Below are 18,029 nucleotides of genomic sequence, written 5' to 3' on the forward strand. Positions count from 1 at the left end.
AGTATTTCCACTTAACACACTGCATTGTTATTCTGTGATAAGATGTTGGTTTCAAGTTCATTAGTCATTTGTCATGTTGTGATTTGTCGGCAGGTAAAGCCATGTTTGTACGTTTATGTTAACAATACGTCTGCAAGATGGCTGCCGTGTTGACCCTGTGTGCATTTGATGTGCTGGTGAGTATAAACTAGCCATTTTTGTTGACAGTGTTAAATCAACAGTGTTTTTTAGGGTGGGGACAATTTATGCTTTGGCCTTCACACTGCCCCCTGCTGGAGAGTATTTCATCCTCCACGTTTGCATAAAGTACATGAGCGGGAACAATGTCACTTGGATAGCAACTATGCGTTGAAGTATATGTGAGTAGCAGACATATAAACCTGGCCTGATGCAACGATACAGCACCGACAATAGCAATAAATAATAATAAATTAAACATGTATTTCTAATAATTCTAATAATAAATTTCAAATAACATTGCTTTGAGGATGTTTTGTTCTGTGTTTATAGTGGTGTGATGGCATGGACAAACTTAATTCCATAAAGAATTGCTCTAAGGAAACTTCCCATGTCCAAATCCCCTGGTGTGTACTTGGTTATATAATACGTAATAACTATTATTTCTCAACTCCCTCCTCCTTCCATCCTACGTACCAACCAAAGCAACAGAGTGGAATCTCCTTATCTGCTCCCTATGTGCCCCAGCAGCCACTAAACAGCGGAAACATTTCGCTTTCCGCTGATCTCTATCTCAGGAGGGCAGAGGAGACCAAAGCCACAGCTATACATTGTCCTCACAGACGGAAGGACTCTTTCTGCCCAACTTCCAGATAAAAAACATACAAACTGTGAGAAGGATGAAGAGTGTTGTATATGTGTTTAAGTGTGTAATGATAGTTTGGTTACAGGGTAATTTGTATCATTTGTGTAGCATTTGAAGAAAGATTGTAGTAATATCCAGATGAATAATAGATGCAATAAAGGAATGCTGTGTCTTTAAATCCTGAGGTGATTAACATAATCAGAACCTTGTGCAAATCTAGGCCTTTGCTCAAGGGCATTTACAGTGGTGGACATGATAGTGATCCTTTGTCTCTTTCCTGACTGAATACTAGAAAAGTCACTGCTGTCTTGTTCTTTCTAAATATGTAGAGAACTAAATAGTTATATTGTTGGATCAAACTCATGTCTCTCAAATGACTAAATGTACCCAGGCGTTCATTTAGGACCACAAAAGCTCAATAAAACCCTTAACATGAAACTATAACTATAGCTTCTGAGATTGAATAGTCACTCTGCTATTCTGTAGCTCTCTCTGTGTGTAAGAAGACCATTTGTGTCCGTTTGGCTGTGTGTATGTTCCCACAGTCATGTGAGAAGAGGGCTTAACAAATCTGTAAGGATGTATGCTGCTCACTGAGTTTCTATTCTCAGACATGGGCTGTATATACATGTGGCTGAAATGTGGTGACAGCACAGTGATATATTTGACTGTCAATGACCATTTAAATAACGCTGAACACCTTTTCCTCCAAGTATAGCATCTTTGCACGTGCTTGTATATGCATAAACCTACCTCTAGGTCGTCCAGCGAGCGGGCCAGGCTGATCCGCTTGGTGCGTCCAAAAGAGCGTCTGGCCGAGGAGCGCTGGGCAAGAGGAGGGAAGCCCATGGTCAGACCACGGAATCGACCACCCTGAAGAAGAGAGATGAATAAGTTCCCGTCATAGAGCACACAGATGGGGAGAGCGAGACTTCACAGTCAGCTTTCCAAAAACAAAGAAGAAGAACTGGAGGGATGAAGAGGGCTTCTAAAATGTGACCTCCTCCTCATCCTCAGTTCTGGGCTTGTGCGTCCTCACAGTTTCTTTACTGTGAGGACGCACATGTTGCACGTCTATTGACCAGCTGCGGTCATTTTGAAACACAAACTGACATTCAATCAACTTTAGTACATGTAATATGTAACATGTTATCAGGAAACTCTTTTACATAGCAAATAGAGTAAATCAAATGAGTTGTATCGGTTTATTCAGTCGGTTGCTTTGTCACTGCAAACAAACTGCTACAAGGAGCAATCATGCCCAGTCCACCCTCGCTCTGCGATCTCGAACTGGTTGAATGATCCTGACCCGAGTGTGATTGCAGTGTTTACAGATGTCCAAGTGAGCTGACCTCAGGGGGGTAAACGCTTCAGGTTTCAGAATAAGTGCTCCAAACGAGCTAAATCTGAATACATCAGAAAACAACAACAGTGACATCATCCAAACTAACAAAGTTACAACAATGATGTCATATATATACATTACATTTACTCAATCTAGTTCATCCTTGGCTCTTACAACACTCGTCATGCCGCTCCTAAAGTGGTGGAGGAGATTCAGTCTCCACTTGACATAGCTTGCATAATACCTGGCTTAGTAAATGGTTTTCTATCTTCAAACCAAAAGACTGCAACGCGACAGGCAGTGTCAACACTCTGACATGATTACGCTGTGCAATGCAGAGCAATGATCAAACTCATGTTCAGCTTTGCAAGTCTACATCCAAACACCACAATGGGATTACATACTGTATCTGGGCTCATGTGTGTAGCGTGTTAAGGAGACTGGAATTTTCAACCACACTGCACATGAGAAGGTTCCAAGCAAATGAAGGAGGTTATTCGCTTTGGTCTGTGGGACTTAATTGGCAATTAGTGCAGACGTGCCGGTTCATTGAGGGACCCAATCTTCACTAGTCCTGCTTGCATTCTCCTTCTCAGGCAACATGTTGCCACTTTGCCACTCATCAGCTACTGCTAAGCATTTAGCCCTACAAACAGCGACGCTGCCGGCACGCAAAGACTGCCTGTAGGTAAACAAAACTGCATGTGAATGGTCCTAGCTTTTATTAACGTCATATATCTCATCATCATATGACTTGTTGCATACATTGTTCAGTCCTTTACTGGCTGGCAGACCTTTCCTCACATTGTATTTTAACACATTATCACTTAATGCTATAAATGCCTACATTGTCTGGAATACAGCTGTAATGTAAAGTGGAATGTGTGTTATTTGCTTCATTTCAACAAATATTCATTTCTTTGTGAAAAAAGCTTCCAGTGTGTGGTATCTGGCTGAAATGTGGCCCGGAGTGTGAGTGTAATTTGGTTGATTAAGCTGGGCAATCATTATGTGTCAGTGTGAGCAGTGTGTGGGAGTTAATGAGCAGATAATAAGCTGTAGGGAGCTATGGCGCTGCATTCATGGGCTGATGTATTTTCAAAGTTTGGGGAATCACATTTGCCGAGATTAAATTTGGATAAAATTTAAGTGAGAAGCAGGATCCTGGTTTGCTCTCAACAGTGTCTCAGAATGTGTGTCGGATAGAGAGTGTGTGTGAGTGTGTGAGTGTGTGTGAGTGTGTGTGTGTGTGTGTGTGTGTGTGTGTGTGTGTGTGTGTGTGTGTGTGTGTGTGTGTGTGTTGTACATTTCATTCATAATGTCGTTCATGGTAATAATACCACAATGGTACTATATCTTATAACAATTCAGAAGTTATCAAATGTGGCGTGACTTTGCACCTGACTGTGACATCGCATAGCACTGCTGAAAATGTTGACCACCAGCCACCGCTCTTCTGTAATCAAGGCCAAAACGCCAGATAATGAGTGAACTAATCATTACCACAGGTTTAAGTAACCACTAGGGAGGCATATACACAGCATCCATTTGTTACACAGCATGATTCAGGGTGTTGCGACAAACCTTCAGTGAATCACGTTCCTGTGTGTTCACTGAAAAAGCAGAGTAATGCAGGAGCCATGTTTTGTAATCTCATGGCATCCGATAAATCAATACCACACATAAATAATACAACAAACTTAACAAATACAATCATACATTAGATGTGTCGACATGTGCGTAGCCTGGAGTTCTGCTCTGCAACACACCAATGTCTATTTATGACGACTTCCTTTTTTCCATGCAAATGTTAAATTCCACATGTTGGACAAAGGCATGTACAGTCCTGTTTTTTCCTGCTCCTCATTACACTCCCAATTTTGCCTGCAGTACAACTTTGACTAGTGCTGGTGGTGTTAACTTAAGAACAGAGTGTAAACACATAACATACAGAGGTTTGACACCAACAACAAGAACACCTGCACAGCGTCCGGCCAATCCAGGAGCTCCCATTATACATTACAGGTGTTAACTACCTGTACTTTAAGTAAATAATAAGAGCAAGAATAAGAATAAAAACAAAGACAGTGATATTTAGTCCAACCTTTGTAAGGACTTACAAGTCCAGTTGAAACTCACTTTGTGGGTTGATTGAACCTGAAACTGACCAGCTGTCACAGTACACTATAAACTGCTGCCTAAAATGGACACAAGACAAAATTAGCCCTAATGGGTCATCAGGATTTATAGACCATCTATCCGCTCTCACAACTGCTGTCAGCCACTGCATACTGTTGCACTTTATAAGGCACACTAGCTTCTGTCTCCTCCAAATGACATGTTACTAATTTTAGGATGTACAGGATGATACTGCGTGTATCAATAAACCCCAGTTGACTAATGAGCGATTAATCTGTGCTGACTGGCGTCAGAGGCCAAGCTGTGATACATGCTGACTCTGACTGGCTGCTAGGCATTTCATCTGGAGATGGCCAGTGGTGTTGCCTGGATACGGAATCTACTCTGTATATGCATGTGTGCGAGTGTGTGTATGTATGTGTGTGTGTGTGTGTGTGTGTGTGTGTGTGTGTGTGTGTGTGTGTGTGTGTGTGTGTGTGTGTATGTGTGTGTGTGTGTGTGTGTGTGTGTGTGTGTGTGTGTGCTACCACAAATTTGAGCATTTCATTTCATTGCATTTTATGGATGCCAACCCTCACACACGCCTTAAACTGTGCTGTTACATCTTGAAAATAGAAAACAAACAAAATAGAACGTCTGATAGTATTAACTTATGTAGTAGTAAATCATGAACTCTGAGTCAGAGGTGGAAGAAGAAGTTTGACGTATACTATCAACATCATCCATCTGATTTGCATAGCCTTACATCAAACCCAATCAATGATCAAGTATCATTTCAGACTGGAATGGACACACGATGACTAACTTGCAAATGACTGAGGGAAAGGTTTCACTTGCTTTTTAATTGTAAATTTATAATTACACGTATGTTGTAATGTAGCAAGAATCATAAAGATCACTTATCCTATCTGTCAAAAGTCAACTGAGTTTTATTGCAACATTTTCATTGCAATGAAAAATGTGGAACATTTTTGATATATTTTCTATCTTTTGTGGTTTACATAACCAGCCATTGCTAATAAAAAATATGTTCCAGTGGGTGGAGTTGCTTGTGACAGATGAAATTCAAATGCCATAAAAAAACCACCACCAATAATGTATAGCTTTTATTTGAAATCCCTTCTTTTCCCACTGACTGCAAATGACAGACATTTCCACGGTGAAGCAGTGCCACCATGTGGTAAACAGGTCTCAGTTAAAGCTCTCTGTGCCTGCCTGGTCTTTAAGTACCACAGCACTGCATACTTTCCATCACTCTCCAAACTGCTTATACCTGAATAGCTTCATCAGGTGTGTTTACTTGATCAAGACTTGATGCTTCAGAGGTTGTGACTGGCTAAGCACAACTTATTTAGCCAATCAGTGGTAGGTACAGCGAGGAGTCATGGAACTGATTCAGTATCAGAACTCTATTCAGGAACCAGGACTGAAATCATGGCATTAAATAAAGAAATACCCTGTGCCATGTGCACCACCTACAAACCAATGCATCTCCACTCTGAGGTTAATTGTTCCTTTTTTTGCGTCCCCGTTACTCTCAGCCCCTCTGGCCTCAACCCTGCCCCAGGCAAAGACTTCCTCTGATTGTCCCCTCCGGCTCTTAACACCGTGTCCACTCAGACTCACACTGGGAGGAAACAACAACTTGCTCCACTATCAAAGAAACAAGTATCTTTTCCAAAGAAACCAACTAATAAGTCAATGTAGAAGAACACAAGGCAAGGACCTACAAAATGAATATATTTTAGAGATCAAATATGAGCAAGAATCTAATCAAGATGGATATATGAGGCTGCCATTGAGGGGCATTTCATATTTCTCCCTTTATCTTCCAGTCTCTATACTCTCTATACAGTAGTATACTCTACTACTACTTACTGTTGCCTGTAAACAATAAACAGCTGACCAGTAATTTAGTGGAACTCAATACAGCCAGAATAGCCAGGACCCCTTAATTGACTGTTTGTTGTATTTGTAACCCTTGTGTTTTAGTGTCTATTCACACACACAAGCAAAAATTGCAGCCTGTTTCCTGTAGCAGCTAATACCTGGCGTGCTGTTACCAGCGTATGCTCCTTATGATGGGAAACAGGTGGTTTTCAGGTATAGGCAGACCCGTAGCTGCTGCATAATACATGATGTGATACTGGAGCAGTGGAGATAAATAACTTATCAATCTGCTTGTTTGAGGTCTAGGGAGACAGCCAGCTGTGGCACTCGCATCAGTGAATATCAAACACGGAGAGGAGGAGGGACAAACATGGCTCACCACACTGGAAAGGTGAGTGAGTAACTGAAAGACTGAAAAGGTACTGGCCTTGACAAGGAGAAGAGGACAAGAGTACGATGTAGAGCAGAGGGATGAACGCAGATGAATTTATAGCCCCAATAAACCGTAGCCTTGGACACACTCTAGTCAGAGTAAATTTCCACAGCATGAGTGTGTGATGGGGGCAGATGCCTGCTGTCCAGGCTTCTCAGCTCATGGTCAATTTTAACACAACTCTTCCAAAAGCCCACAGCCCAGAATGTGGCAGAGCATAAGACTTAATACAATGTACTGTTATGAGGAGACCCATGTTCAGTAATGATAAAAACATGAATTAAAACTAATAAACGTTAATAAACGAGCAGGGAAATGGGCTGAAAAATACTTGCATAGTACTTAGTAGAATTCTTCCTTATTGATTAACAAATTAATTTAATAAGAACTTTAACTCAATGTCTTACCTTTTTCTCTCCCTCCTTGGTGTTCCCTCTCTTTTTCTCTCTTTCACTTCTGTCTGTCCCAGCCCTGTCCCTGTCCCCAAACAGCTTCTTCGCCCACTCATCCTTCTGAAGCTGATGAGTGTGGGGATGTGAGGGAGGAGGAGGAGGCTGGCTCCCTCCAGGTGGTGGCAGGTGGTCTCCGGGGGCCAACGGGGCCCGGTAGCGATCGGCTGGGATCTTGTTCATGGGCGGGGGCAGGGTGCTGCAGTTAGCTGATGACCATCCGTCAGTGGACTCGGCATAAGACTCCTGATCACTGCTCAGGCCCTGGAGGTGGCTACGATGGTGCTGCTGACGCCAGTCTCTTAACACGTGGACTGGCAGCCAGCGTTGCTGCTCCGCCCCTCCGTCTCCCCCACCTCCTCTCTTTTCTCCTCCCCCCACAGCTCCTCCCCGCTTCCCTGGTGTGTAGTGGTGCGTGTGTGGGTGTGCTCCTCGAGAATGCCTCACCGCAGCATCAGGGTGAGACAAGGGCAGAGGGTGAGGGAGGTCAGCCAGGTGTGGGTCATGACGGTAGTGGCAGTGGCCGTTTCTCAGAGCGGGCGGAGGAGGAGGTGGGTGGGAGGCTGCAGCTCCTTGGGTGGGGCTCCAGGCTTGTTGTGAGGGGGGCGGGCTGTCCCAGTGGCGCAGCCCAGAGATATGATTGTGGTTAGGAGGTCCGCCAAGGTCCACTAAAAGCACCCTGTTGCTCTTTTCCTCCGGTAAAAAGTTTCCGATACCACTATCACTATTACTGCTGGTACTGTGATTTTGTTGTGCATCATTGTCTGGGTCATGAAAGGCCCGAGCACGGACACCCTCAATGTTGTCCCCCATGTCCCGATACAAGACGGAGACAAACTGGAGGAGAGGCTGAGAACTTGGGGGGAATTCCAGGCAGCCTCCAGTGTCGGGGTCAGGTGTACACTCAAAACCAAACCTCATGGCCACACCCAAATGGACCTGGGGAAACAACAGTAGCCATGGAACACCAGTCAAAATGTCTGCAAAAAATGTGTCTATTAAATTTACTTCTAAGTTGTGTTTTTTTCTGGGCCAACAAGAGTGAAAAATAAAACAAAAACCTTTCAAATAAATAACATTTTTCTTAAATCATGAGTCATGGATGTGATTTGAACTTTGTCATTATATGCCAGTGGTCATACCTCGTGATGGCAGAGGTCTGGGTCCACAATAAACACGTGACAGGAAGTCCTCAAACTGCCCTCTTCCTCTCGTCCGTTGCTGTAGTGGCGTTCCTCGTGATCATCTGTGGCCTGCATAGTGACCAGTCCAAAGAATCTGCGGTCATCTGGGCAACAGGCGCTGAAGGCTAGTTTTTCTGCAGGATAAGTGGCCAGTACCTGACCTCTGTCACTGCACAGACGTACACTGTCATGCATGACCTGGAGAGAAAGAGTTAATGTATGTTACATATTCATACCAAGGAGATCATCAGGGTAATGATACATACATTCACATCAAGTCAAAACATCATCTCTAAATAGATATCAAACTTATTCCACCGCACCTTCATCAGCACCAATGAATGGATCTTCTGCTCGGCCCGGAGACGTCTCATGCTGCCTCTGATGGCTTGCAGACTATCGTTCTCGAGGTTCGTCCCTGTGGAGGCAAGCTCGATGGAGCCCAGGTAGCCAACAATCATGCCCACATTTAGAATGCCTTCGCTGGGTTCTAAGCCCAAATCGCCCCCATTTTCTACATCGACGTCATGCTCTTCGTGATGATGAAGGTGGAGGTGATGGAAGTCTGAGTCTAGGAAGACTGAATCATCAGTCAGAACCTGTGCCATCTCCTCCTCAGAGAGCAGATTGGGATTGCTCCGGGATTGGGAGGAGTTCCTATAAGAGGGGAATTCCGGTTCAGACACAGGACGTGGTTTGGATGGCTTGGAGGTAACGCCAGTCCTCTCCTTATCCGAGCTACTGGAGGAGTGGCTAGAGTTCTCAAAGATCATGTTGAAAATTCCTCCAGACTGCAGCTCTGCCACTACCTTCTCTGCCCGGTTGATGCCCAGCTGCTTAGAATCCACTTTGGGTTTATACCAACCCCCACGGACACCGCAGCCTGACCTGCTATTGTTGTGGTTAACACTGGTGTCATAGAAACCATCCAACTCATCATCGCTGGAGCACGAGTCCAGGTAAGACGCTGCCATTGTATTGCTGCTATGGTGACGACTGCTAGTGGTGCGTTGGTGGTGATGGTGCCGCCTGGTGGGGCGCTCTCCTTCGGCAATGACTAGTTTCAAGACCCCAGTGCAGCGTCCAATCAGCTTCACTACATCTTCATGTGATGCCTTGGAGACGTTTATGTCATTGACAGAGAGGATGTAGTCTCCTGAACGCAGTCCTACATAGTCTGCAGGGCTGCCTTTCAGGATGCAGCTGAGGACACAAGGGCTTTGGCCAGACAGTGTGAAACCATACCCTGTCCTCCCTCTGGCCACCTCCACAGCCCGGATACGGCCCTGCTGGGTGGAGGAGGATGATGGAGGCTGGGGTAAAGTTCCACCACATGGACGTCTCTTGGATGATGCATCTGATTGCCTAAACATTGTAACAGGGAACTTTGTCTTGTCTATCTGTGTTTCACTTAGTCGTAACACATCTCTTGGCTCCACTCAACCAAGAACACAAAACATCCAGTGTCTGTGTCCTCATCAAACTGCTCTGCCATCAAGCTGCTATGGAAAAATGAGCAGTAGTTCGAAATGCAGCAGTGGAGTGACAGGACGGCTTCAGTTGTGGCACAGTCTTGCTACAGTAGCGCTCCCATCCTGGTGTCACTATCTCTCCAGGTTCACAGGCAGTCACCTGCAGCACAATCAAACAAACCATGTAAGCCATGAGGATTTCTGCCTCCTGAACACTTGTTGTACGCCAAAATGTTGGTTAAGTTACCTTTTCAAACATCATGTAAAGACTACAATCAGATTGAATTCAGCATAAATTGGTGTACATTACAACAAGTAGTCCTAAATCAAGATATTGTAAATCATTATAATCCATATTGAAACGTTGACAGCAACTGCTACAGCTGTACAGTAAAAAACATCCATAGAAGTGCCAGAGGAAGCATGATACTATAAGATAAAAACAGATACTATAGATAAAAAACAATTCACGATAACAGAGCATATAGATAAAGAGACAGGAAGGGTCAGTGGGACATATTATGGTGTCTATTCAGAGAGGAGGTGAGTTGAGGTGAGGCTCGAGTTGAGGGGGAGGACAGCTTGTGGTGGAAGGTTGCTCCACATGGATTTCCTCACCTGGTATACTGGCTCTGAAGCCAAAACAATCATGTATATCCGGGGAATTACAGAATGAATACTGTAAATGTAATACATTACGCATAAAGTCTGTAGGTTATAACATGCTGTGCAAAATGATGTGGTAAGCTAAACTAACAATAGCAACAAGCTATACTAACAGAAGTGCGGTCGCAGGTGCGAAGGGCGGAGTCAGGGTGGCTCTGTCCAATGGGAATTCATGGTTTCATAACGGAGGCGTGTCTCACCTGTCAGGTAGTGGATAGACAGACCGACAGTACGACACCTGCGCGTGACAGCTCACTTTTTAAGAAAGAAAGAAAGAAATACAAGTTTTTACATTCGCCTGTTCTATACGTATTTACTTACTTTAGTTCTCCTGCAACATATCTATTTGCTATTACGGAGCCTGTGACGTTCACTTTGAAACAAGATAACTTTTTAGCTGACGCATTGCATTTTACTTCAGCAAGTTGGCTACTGTGCATGCTAGCAAGCTATCTCCGTTATGCTAATGCTGTTGAAAGACAGAAACAACCACGATATATATTCTAACTAAATTTATCTGCTTTATTCGGGCAGTTTACATGAGTTTAGAAGGTTTTCCTTGCGGTGATTTACAGTTCAAAGAGCGCACACACCCGTGCTTAACCTATCGCCCGCCTTCGGTTTCCACAACTTCGGAATGTCGGTACTTAACTATGGCAACGCGCCTGTACACAGACTCTCCTGCGCCGCCATTGGCTGTCAGAGCTGTCAGTCACACTCTGAACACTTAGCGAGACATTGGCAAAAGTTAGAGTGAGAAATCACAGATAAAAGTATCAACAGTCGCATATTCCTCAGGTGTCAAAACACAGCATCATGAGAGTGGGAGAGGGAGTTAGTAGGTTTAAACGGTGGGAGAATCTATAGCACTAATCCATCGATTTATGGCTGAAGTGCTACCATGCACAGGCACAGCGAGAGACAACAGCTGGCTAACGCCGTTATAGGACGCGTATGAGTGGTAAAGCAGAGGAAAAGGTGGATGCGGGTCTTTCTCATGTTTCCACCAACATATTGGGTAGAACGACTTTAGCCAGTGAGAGTGTGGAGTGGACTTACTTCACGGTGTCCCACGGTGATGCTGCTCGGGCTGTTTCCATAGTTTAGTAGCTATGGTCGGTTAGGTAAACTCAGGGGCGATGGGTAAACAAAAGAAAAGACTGCACCATCTGGTGAAGAAGGAGCGATAGAGGAGGAGGAGGAGGAGGAGGACTGGGAGAGAGGGAGGTGTGTTTAGAATGGGCAGGGAGGGGTGTACAAATGGGTCAATTCGGAGATTTAAGATACTGCGTGGAAATAAAAATGTGTAAGAATCGATTTGTTCTTCTGCATTGTGTCGTTTGTCATGTCCAATGTCAACCTGATCATGTTGAACTCCACGTATTCAAAACGCATCAAAACGAGACGCACACAAAGTGGAATACTCATAACATAACTAAAGACTTCTTCATACCACTGACTTACAGAGACTCTTTCAGCAAGAGAATAGGAATGTTTGAAATGTCAAAAGACATCTTAAATAAGTGTCTGTATAACGTAAAGTGTTACTGGAGTAGTAGTATGGATTGCTGTTTCTTACTAAAAGCAGGACTGCATCTAATGGTTAGTTTTATCTTATTAATAATTGAGACTTTAAATACAACCATTTTTAGTCTGATCAAAAGTCCAAACTAAACAGAAAAGCAGCACATCTTCATATTTGAGAGGTGAATAAAACCAAAAAAAAGCAATGTTTAATAGTTTTACTTAGTTGATTGATCACTTTGAATTATTATTTAAAACAGCACAATCTCAAATGCAGTTGATTTTCCCACGGTTCCCTAAATTCAAAAAAATTATCTACTGAACATTTTCTTATTTACAATCAGCCCTTATCTGCAGAAAACTGATATGGGAACCGAAGCCTTCCAGCCATAACAAGAGTTTGCCAGTGATTTCAGACTCATGCTTCATGAACCATATGGCACCTGCCTGGTAATCCTGTTACTCCTTTTAATCATCAAGACACGACTCTTAATACATGCTTTAAATCAGGGCCTGTATGCAGTGTTGTTTAGCCTCCAAAGGGAAATTAGATCCAAATATAACCACTTATTCATTCAACTAACTTTCAACAATTACGTATTTGATTTCTGCCCATTTTCTTTCACATCTTTCACAGCCAAAAATCTTCTTATGGATTACTGCCATCAGCACCAAGCTCAATGTAGAACCCTGCACTTAATAATGAAATCAACTGATTACATTAATGATTAATCCTCAGGCATTTAAGATCTTTGAATAATTTATTTATTTCTACACCATATCATATTCAGTGATTAATCTCTTTAAAATATTAAAATGAAATGTAATACACAATCTTTTTCATTCATTTTTTGCAGGCAATAGTTTAGACCAAAATAAAGAAAAAATGCGGCGGACGCTTCAGGGTCCTGCTGGGAGTCCTGTCTGAAGAAACTGTAAAGAGAGTCACATCAGTCTCAGTCTATATGCCTCCACTGACACACGGTCACGTTGTGAAAATTGATGGCAAGTGGTCACCAAACCTAATTTGGTAGAAAGAGGAAGTGATGTATTCTTTTGCAGCCGAGCACAAACATGCTAATTGCAAAGGCAAGTTTGACATTATAGGGTAGGGAAAGAACAAGACACAGCAAATGTTTGAACAACATTCAGGCTTGGTCTTGTTAGACCAAGAACAGTGACTTGCCCAGAGATTTGTCAAATATAATGATCTGAGTCTATCAGTCTTCAAGTGGACATGATTATTAAAGGAAAGCTGTAAAACTGTGTCTTAAAGGGAATCAAGTTATATCAATCAAGCTCGACCCACGTCTGTGACCTCAACCCCCATCTTAGAAAATCACAAAAGATTTCTGGGTAATCGCATTACCTCAGTGGGGGTCCAAAGACAGCATAATGCTCTTCTTATTTCTGGGAAAGAAACTCAGAGAAAGATGAAAAAAAAAACTTCACTCACTCAAGCAAAAGGACTCTTTTGAAATAGTTTCTTCAACCTTCAGCAGTTTTTCCTCATCCTGTCACAGCGCAAAATTCACTTTCATCTGAAGAGAGCATCTGCCAACTGAGAAAAACACAAATCTAAAGCATCAATAACGGAGGCCTCACATTGGAATTTCAATAACAGTTACCATCCACCAAGCAGCAGGGGACACACCAATTTATTGTGTTAATGCAATGTTACATCACACTCAAATCCATCCATCACGTCGCCTTGAGGGATTTTAAAGATATTACTGACAAATCACTGAGATGTTTCAACTTTTATGTAAGACTCACTGCATAATCAAAAACTAATGTCAACATGAGAAAAACTTCCCGACTTTTTAAGTGCTCTATATATTTAATATTTTGCACACAGACAATGAATAGTGAAATATCTACCAACTTTTAACTGAGACAAAACAATATTTAAAGCTTAACAAAAGAGAAACCTCCTGCCGCCACATGGCATCTCCGAGCTACACTTCCTCACCTGTTGATTTGTCAAAGCTGCTGTTGGTTGCTAATGTTACACGGCTCCCTTTGGATTGTGTTGCATCTCTTCCGCACAAGTCATCGCAACCATGACCACAGAATTACAGTATTAAGGACTACACAAGAAAGTAGCAGTAATGCTAAGCATGCTTCAGCAAGCTTCAAAGCACAGGACATACATATATTCAGTCTTTATCTAAGGCAAGTGTATGTACAAGTAAGTGAGTAAAGACGCCCAGCACACTACCAGGCAACAAGGTCTCCCATAAAACACTCTCGGCATATTGATATCTGCATTCTGTGGTCTGCGAGTGAATGATTTGCTGTTCTCTGATCACGTGTGTGTGTGTTTAAATGACAAAAGTTATGGCGTCACATTTTCTTGCCATCTATTTAGGATCTCATGTTTACAGTTATTTTGTCTTCCACTATGGCTTTCATATTACTTTACACTTAAGTTTACTCTTTTTACAAGATACCAATGCAATCCATTTAAAGACTGCAGCGCACATCCAGTCTTATTACAACAATTATAATCACATCTTACATCCTGAGCTTTAAAAAAACCCACAAGAAATGGGACGGGTGGCGCGGGGAACATTCAAGGCTAGAAAATAATTAAAATATAGAACTTGACAGATATACTGTAAGCATATCATAAAACCAGAGAGGATGCGTTTTTCTGCTACCGATTAAAAAAAGAAAAAGAAAGACATCACTGCAATTTTGGTATTTTTGTTGCTTCACTTTGAAGTTTCCACTGACATAAGATGCTGATATAACCCTTAGGGTAACAGTCAAAACTCCACTGTCCAGCTTTTTTTGCTCCCACTATATCCAGAAGAGGCCACTGCTTCAAAGAGATGCAGGTCGTCCTTTCTGCAGTGACAAATCCCCACTGCAAGGCCCATCCCCCGCATCAATATGGGCAAAAAAATACTATGGCTATAGGTGATTCATTTACACATAAAATATCTTGCTATCTTACTCACCCTCTTTCCCGTGTCAGAGATTGACCACAGTAAACTTATACAAAAGTTCTAAACTAGTTATTGACAACATTAAGCAGGTATTTGCGCTCCTACCTCTCCTTTATCAGCCCACTGTCAGTTTCTTAAGCACTCTTTCACAAAATGCACTGAAAAATAAATGCATTGAAACTTCAAATATAGTAAATATTTTATATTTTCAACTTTGTCTCTAATTTACGTTACTGACATCACAATGCTCAGGCAAGTCCTCACAGGAAAATAAACAAATCCACTTGTGTATGATTATATCTATATTCAAGGTGCTGGGTAGGATGAAGTGTTCCAAGGTGCCATCATTGTCCGAGGAATGGTTTGTGGGGAATGTGGTTGTACAGTTTGTATAGAAGACCGACGCTGGCTGCAAAACCTTCAGAAATGTCCTATCAGACTCCGAGCTCCCATTGTTTACACTTCCTTACACTCATTACAGTTTACTTTGACTTCATCATAGTGATTTCAGTAGTTCTATTTATTTCACACCAGTGAAAGGGAAGGAAAGGTATGAAGCTACGCTAAGTTTTTCTGATGAATCATTGCACTCTTTCCCCCCTTCACTTTATTTCACCCTTTCTATCTGTGTCCATCTCGGTGTTCCACCTCTCAGAGTGACGTAGCATGGTAGATAGACTGCAGGCAGCTGAGCAGCTGGTAGTAAGGGCTGCCTGGAGCGGCAACTGTCTCAAAGACAGATTGGAAAGCCCTGCGGTCCAGCTCCTCGTCAATCTGGTGTCGGTAGAAGTCCATGGCTACCAGGCAGAACAGGTTAACATCCACTACCTCATTGGAACCCATTCGGCTGATCACATGTGGCAGTCTGGGTAAGCGCAGCATGGTTAAGGACAACACACAGGAAATGAGGGAAAACTGCAGTCATTGACTGTGATTGCATATATACATAGTGGCTATGCCCACAAATCCAGGACACAACACCACCCCCCCCTCCAATTTTTTTGCTTATTGGATTGGATGTACTACACACAAAAAGGATACAGGGCTGAAATCCACTGGGAGGTGGAGGCAGAGACAAAGAAACAGGAGAGGCTCCACATGGCCATAGCCACAGGTGTTCTCTGGGTGAAGTTGGACAAGGACAGCAGCACCCAGTCACGGACCATAGAGGACTGACCAGTGGCATGGAGTGTCTGGAAAACCTAAAGATGCAGAGAAAAATATGGAGAAAAGGTAATTGAGGTAAATGAGATCAGATGCACGATCTAGACCCACATAATAAGCCCACAAATACATTTACGTGGATGTCATCCTCACGATTCCTCCCATGGAGACACCAAACATATTTCAAACACGTTTATCCAGTTCATAATACTGAGCGGCTGCTATGGTGGATAAAGTCATAGACAGAAATCGGACACTTGCACTGTTAACAGTCAATGGGAGTTCAAATAAAAGGTGTAGAGGAACCGTAAAGAAGAAAATGTCTAAATAATACTTTAAAGGAAATGTCTGATATATTGTGTAAAATTATAGGTCATTTAATCTTCTCTTTTACATTGTTACAAGTGTGAACTGCCCCATTTGGTGAACACTATACTCTACGTGAAATAACTAAACTACTGAATAAATATGAGGTGAGCGGCAAACTGCAAAGGCTCTGATTCAGGGACACTAGGAGTGCCAATGCTGCACAGAAGCATTTCTCACTCTTTGTTTTTACAACCCTGGTTGCTGGTCTCTGCTACAGCCTGATGTTGTCTTGACAACCTGTTGTGTGGTCAGACAACAAAACGGCTCGGAGAGCACTCAGAGAGATACACGTAGCAACTGGCATTCATTGAAGTTCTATTTCTCCTTGACACAAGCCAATTCAGTAAAGGAGTGAGAAATGGTGTAGTGCTGATAATTACAACCTGTATAAAAGAGTTTACTTATGGCGCAAGTATAATCAAATCCAATTCTCCCTTATGATCTTGATGTCCAGAAAATGTAACAGTATGTGATGAAATACAGGATTTTGTGATCGAGTCTCTTCTGTTGCTGACCTTGTAGACGACAGTGGCCATGAATTGTGGGTAAGGTTGCTGGTTGGACAGGAACTCTCCAATGACTTTGTTCATGACATCCTGTGGAGGGAAGAAGTCATCCAGAAACTGGGGCAAAATCCTGGACACCACACGTGCTTCACTGGGCAAACCCTTCCGGATCCTGCAAACAGGAAGCCCCAGTACGGCAAGTGTTAGCGGAAAAGGCGACAATTGTAGTTTGTCACAAAGGATCCGAGCAGCCCTCATCCAATTATATCTGGACACACTACAAACCTTGAGAGGTCAAAGTGTTAAAGCTGTAAGAAAAAGGCTGCAAAGTATCGTGAAGTGTGTATGCTTCCGTTTCCATGTGAAAATGACGTATAATGAAATGTGCCAGTACCTGTCGAAGAGCACAGAGACCCTCTCCATGGCAACGATGATCGATTCGCTGTCAGGAGCTTGGGGGTCAGAGTGGGCAGGGCGACTGGCAGGGCTGGCCTTCTCCTTGCCTGAGGAGAAACCAACATGACCCGCCGTGACGCCCACCGCCTCTGCTACGGCACTGCCAGAGTCATTCTGACCCCTAACCCCTGTCACCTCTGAACCCGACGCAAGCACCGCTGAGGGGACGAGAGGGAGGGTGGGACCAGTTGAACCAGCGGGGGGAGAGGTTAGAGTAGGAGTGCGAAAAGTGATGTCACATGATGCTGATTATTGGTAAATTTATGGGAGCTACTGTTGATGACATTCCATTATACTGTGTGTGAATGACTGGTGCTTACACTAAACTGAAACTACACTGTGACATGGTTACATGATTGATGAGCCTGCCCCAACACCAGAATGCATTTAACTGGTGGAGGGCACAAAGTTATGAACAAGGGTGAAGTTATAAATTAGATTGCTTTTTTAGTGAGTTACTTGGTTTTATTTACTGGCTAGCTCTTGGCAACAGACAAACACATGCTGAGCTCTGTGTAGTGTTAGTAGGGGCTGAAGTAAGGTTACAGTTAAGGTAGAGTAAATAAGAGGTATGTAAAATAATGCATCTATAGCATGCAGGGTGAAGCAAGCTTGGTGTTTTCATGTCATCACAGCTAGAGGGCTGGCTGGAGCT

General features: G+C 43.1%; 2 protein-coding genes across 7 annotated transcripts in view; both read right to left on the reverse strand.

The window, feature by feature from the left end:
• The window catches only part of rgs12b (regulator of G protein signaling 12b), a 37,908-nt gene extending 26,329 nt beyond the window's left edge, over positions 1-11,579 (reverse strand). For all 4 annotated transcript variants that reach the window (XM_076145395.1, XM_076145393.1, XM_076145392.1 and 1 more), the window contains exons 1-5: positions 11,461-11,579; positions 8,587-9,895; positions 8,222-8,461; positions 7,038-8,018; positions 1,577-1,696 (exon numbers count right to left, since the gene is read on the reverse strand). In XM_076145395.1, the coding sequence (XP_076001510.1) occupies positions 1,577-1,696; positions 7,038-8,018; positions 8,222-8,461; positions 8,587-9,636 (2,391 nt within the window). In that variant the 5' untranslated portion in view covers positions 9,637-9,895; positions 11,461-11,579. The remainder of the gene's footprint in view (positions 1-1,576; positions 1,697-7,037; positions 8,019-8,221; positions 8,462-8,586; positions 9,896-11,460) is intronic.
• Positions 11,580-12,789: 1,210 nt separating this feature from the next.
• htt (huntingtin) overlaps positions 12,790-18,029 on the reverse strand; it is a 31,460-nt gene continuing 26,220 nt past the window's right edge. For 2 of the 3 annotated variants that reach the window (XM_076145785.1, XM_076145784.1), the window contains exons 63-66: positions 17,313-17,532; positions 16,928-17,090; positions 15,921-16,081; positions 12,790-15,744 (exon numbers count right to left, since the gene is read on the reverse strand). In XM_076145785.1, coding sequence (XP_076001900.1) covers positions 15,531-15,744; positions 15,921-16,081; positions 16,928-17,090; positions 17,313-17,532 — 758 coding nt within the window. In that variant the 3' untranslated portion in view covers positions 12,790-15,530. The remainder of the gene's footprint in view (positions 15,745-15,920; positions 16,082-16,927; positions 17,091-17,312; positions 17,533-18,029) is intronic. The other variant, XM_076145786.1, reaches the window with a different exon arrangement.

The sequence above is a fragment of the Genypterus blacodes genome, unplaced genomic scaffold, assembly GCF_046128005.1.
Source record: "Genypterus blacodes isolate CSIRO-AG114 ecotype Tasmania unplaced genomic scaffold, CSIRO-AGI_Gbla_v1 ptg000030l_1, whole genome shotgun sequence".
In the NCBI taxonomy this organism is placed as follows: domain Eukaryota; kingdom Metazoa; phylum Chordata; class Actinopteri; order Ophidiiformes; family Ophidiidae; genus Genypterus; species Genypterus blacodes.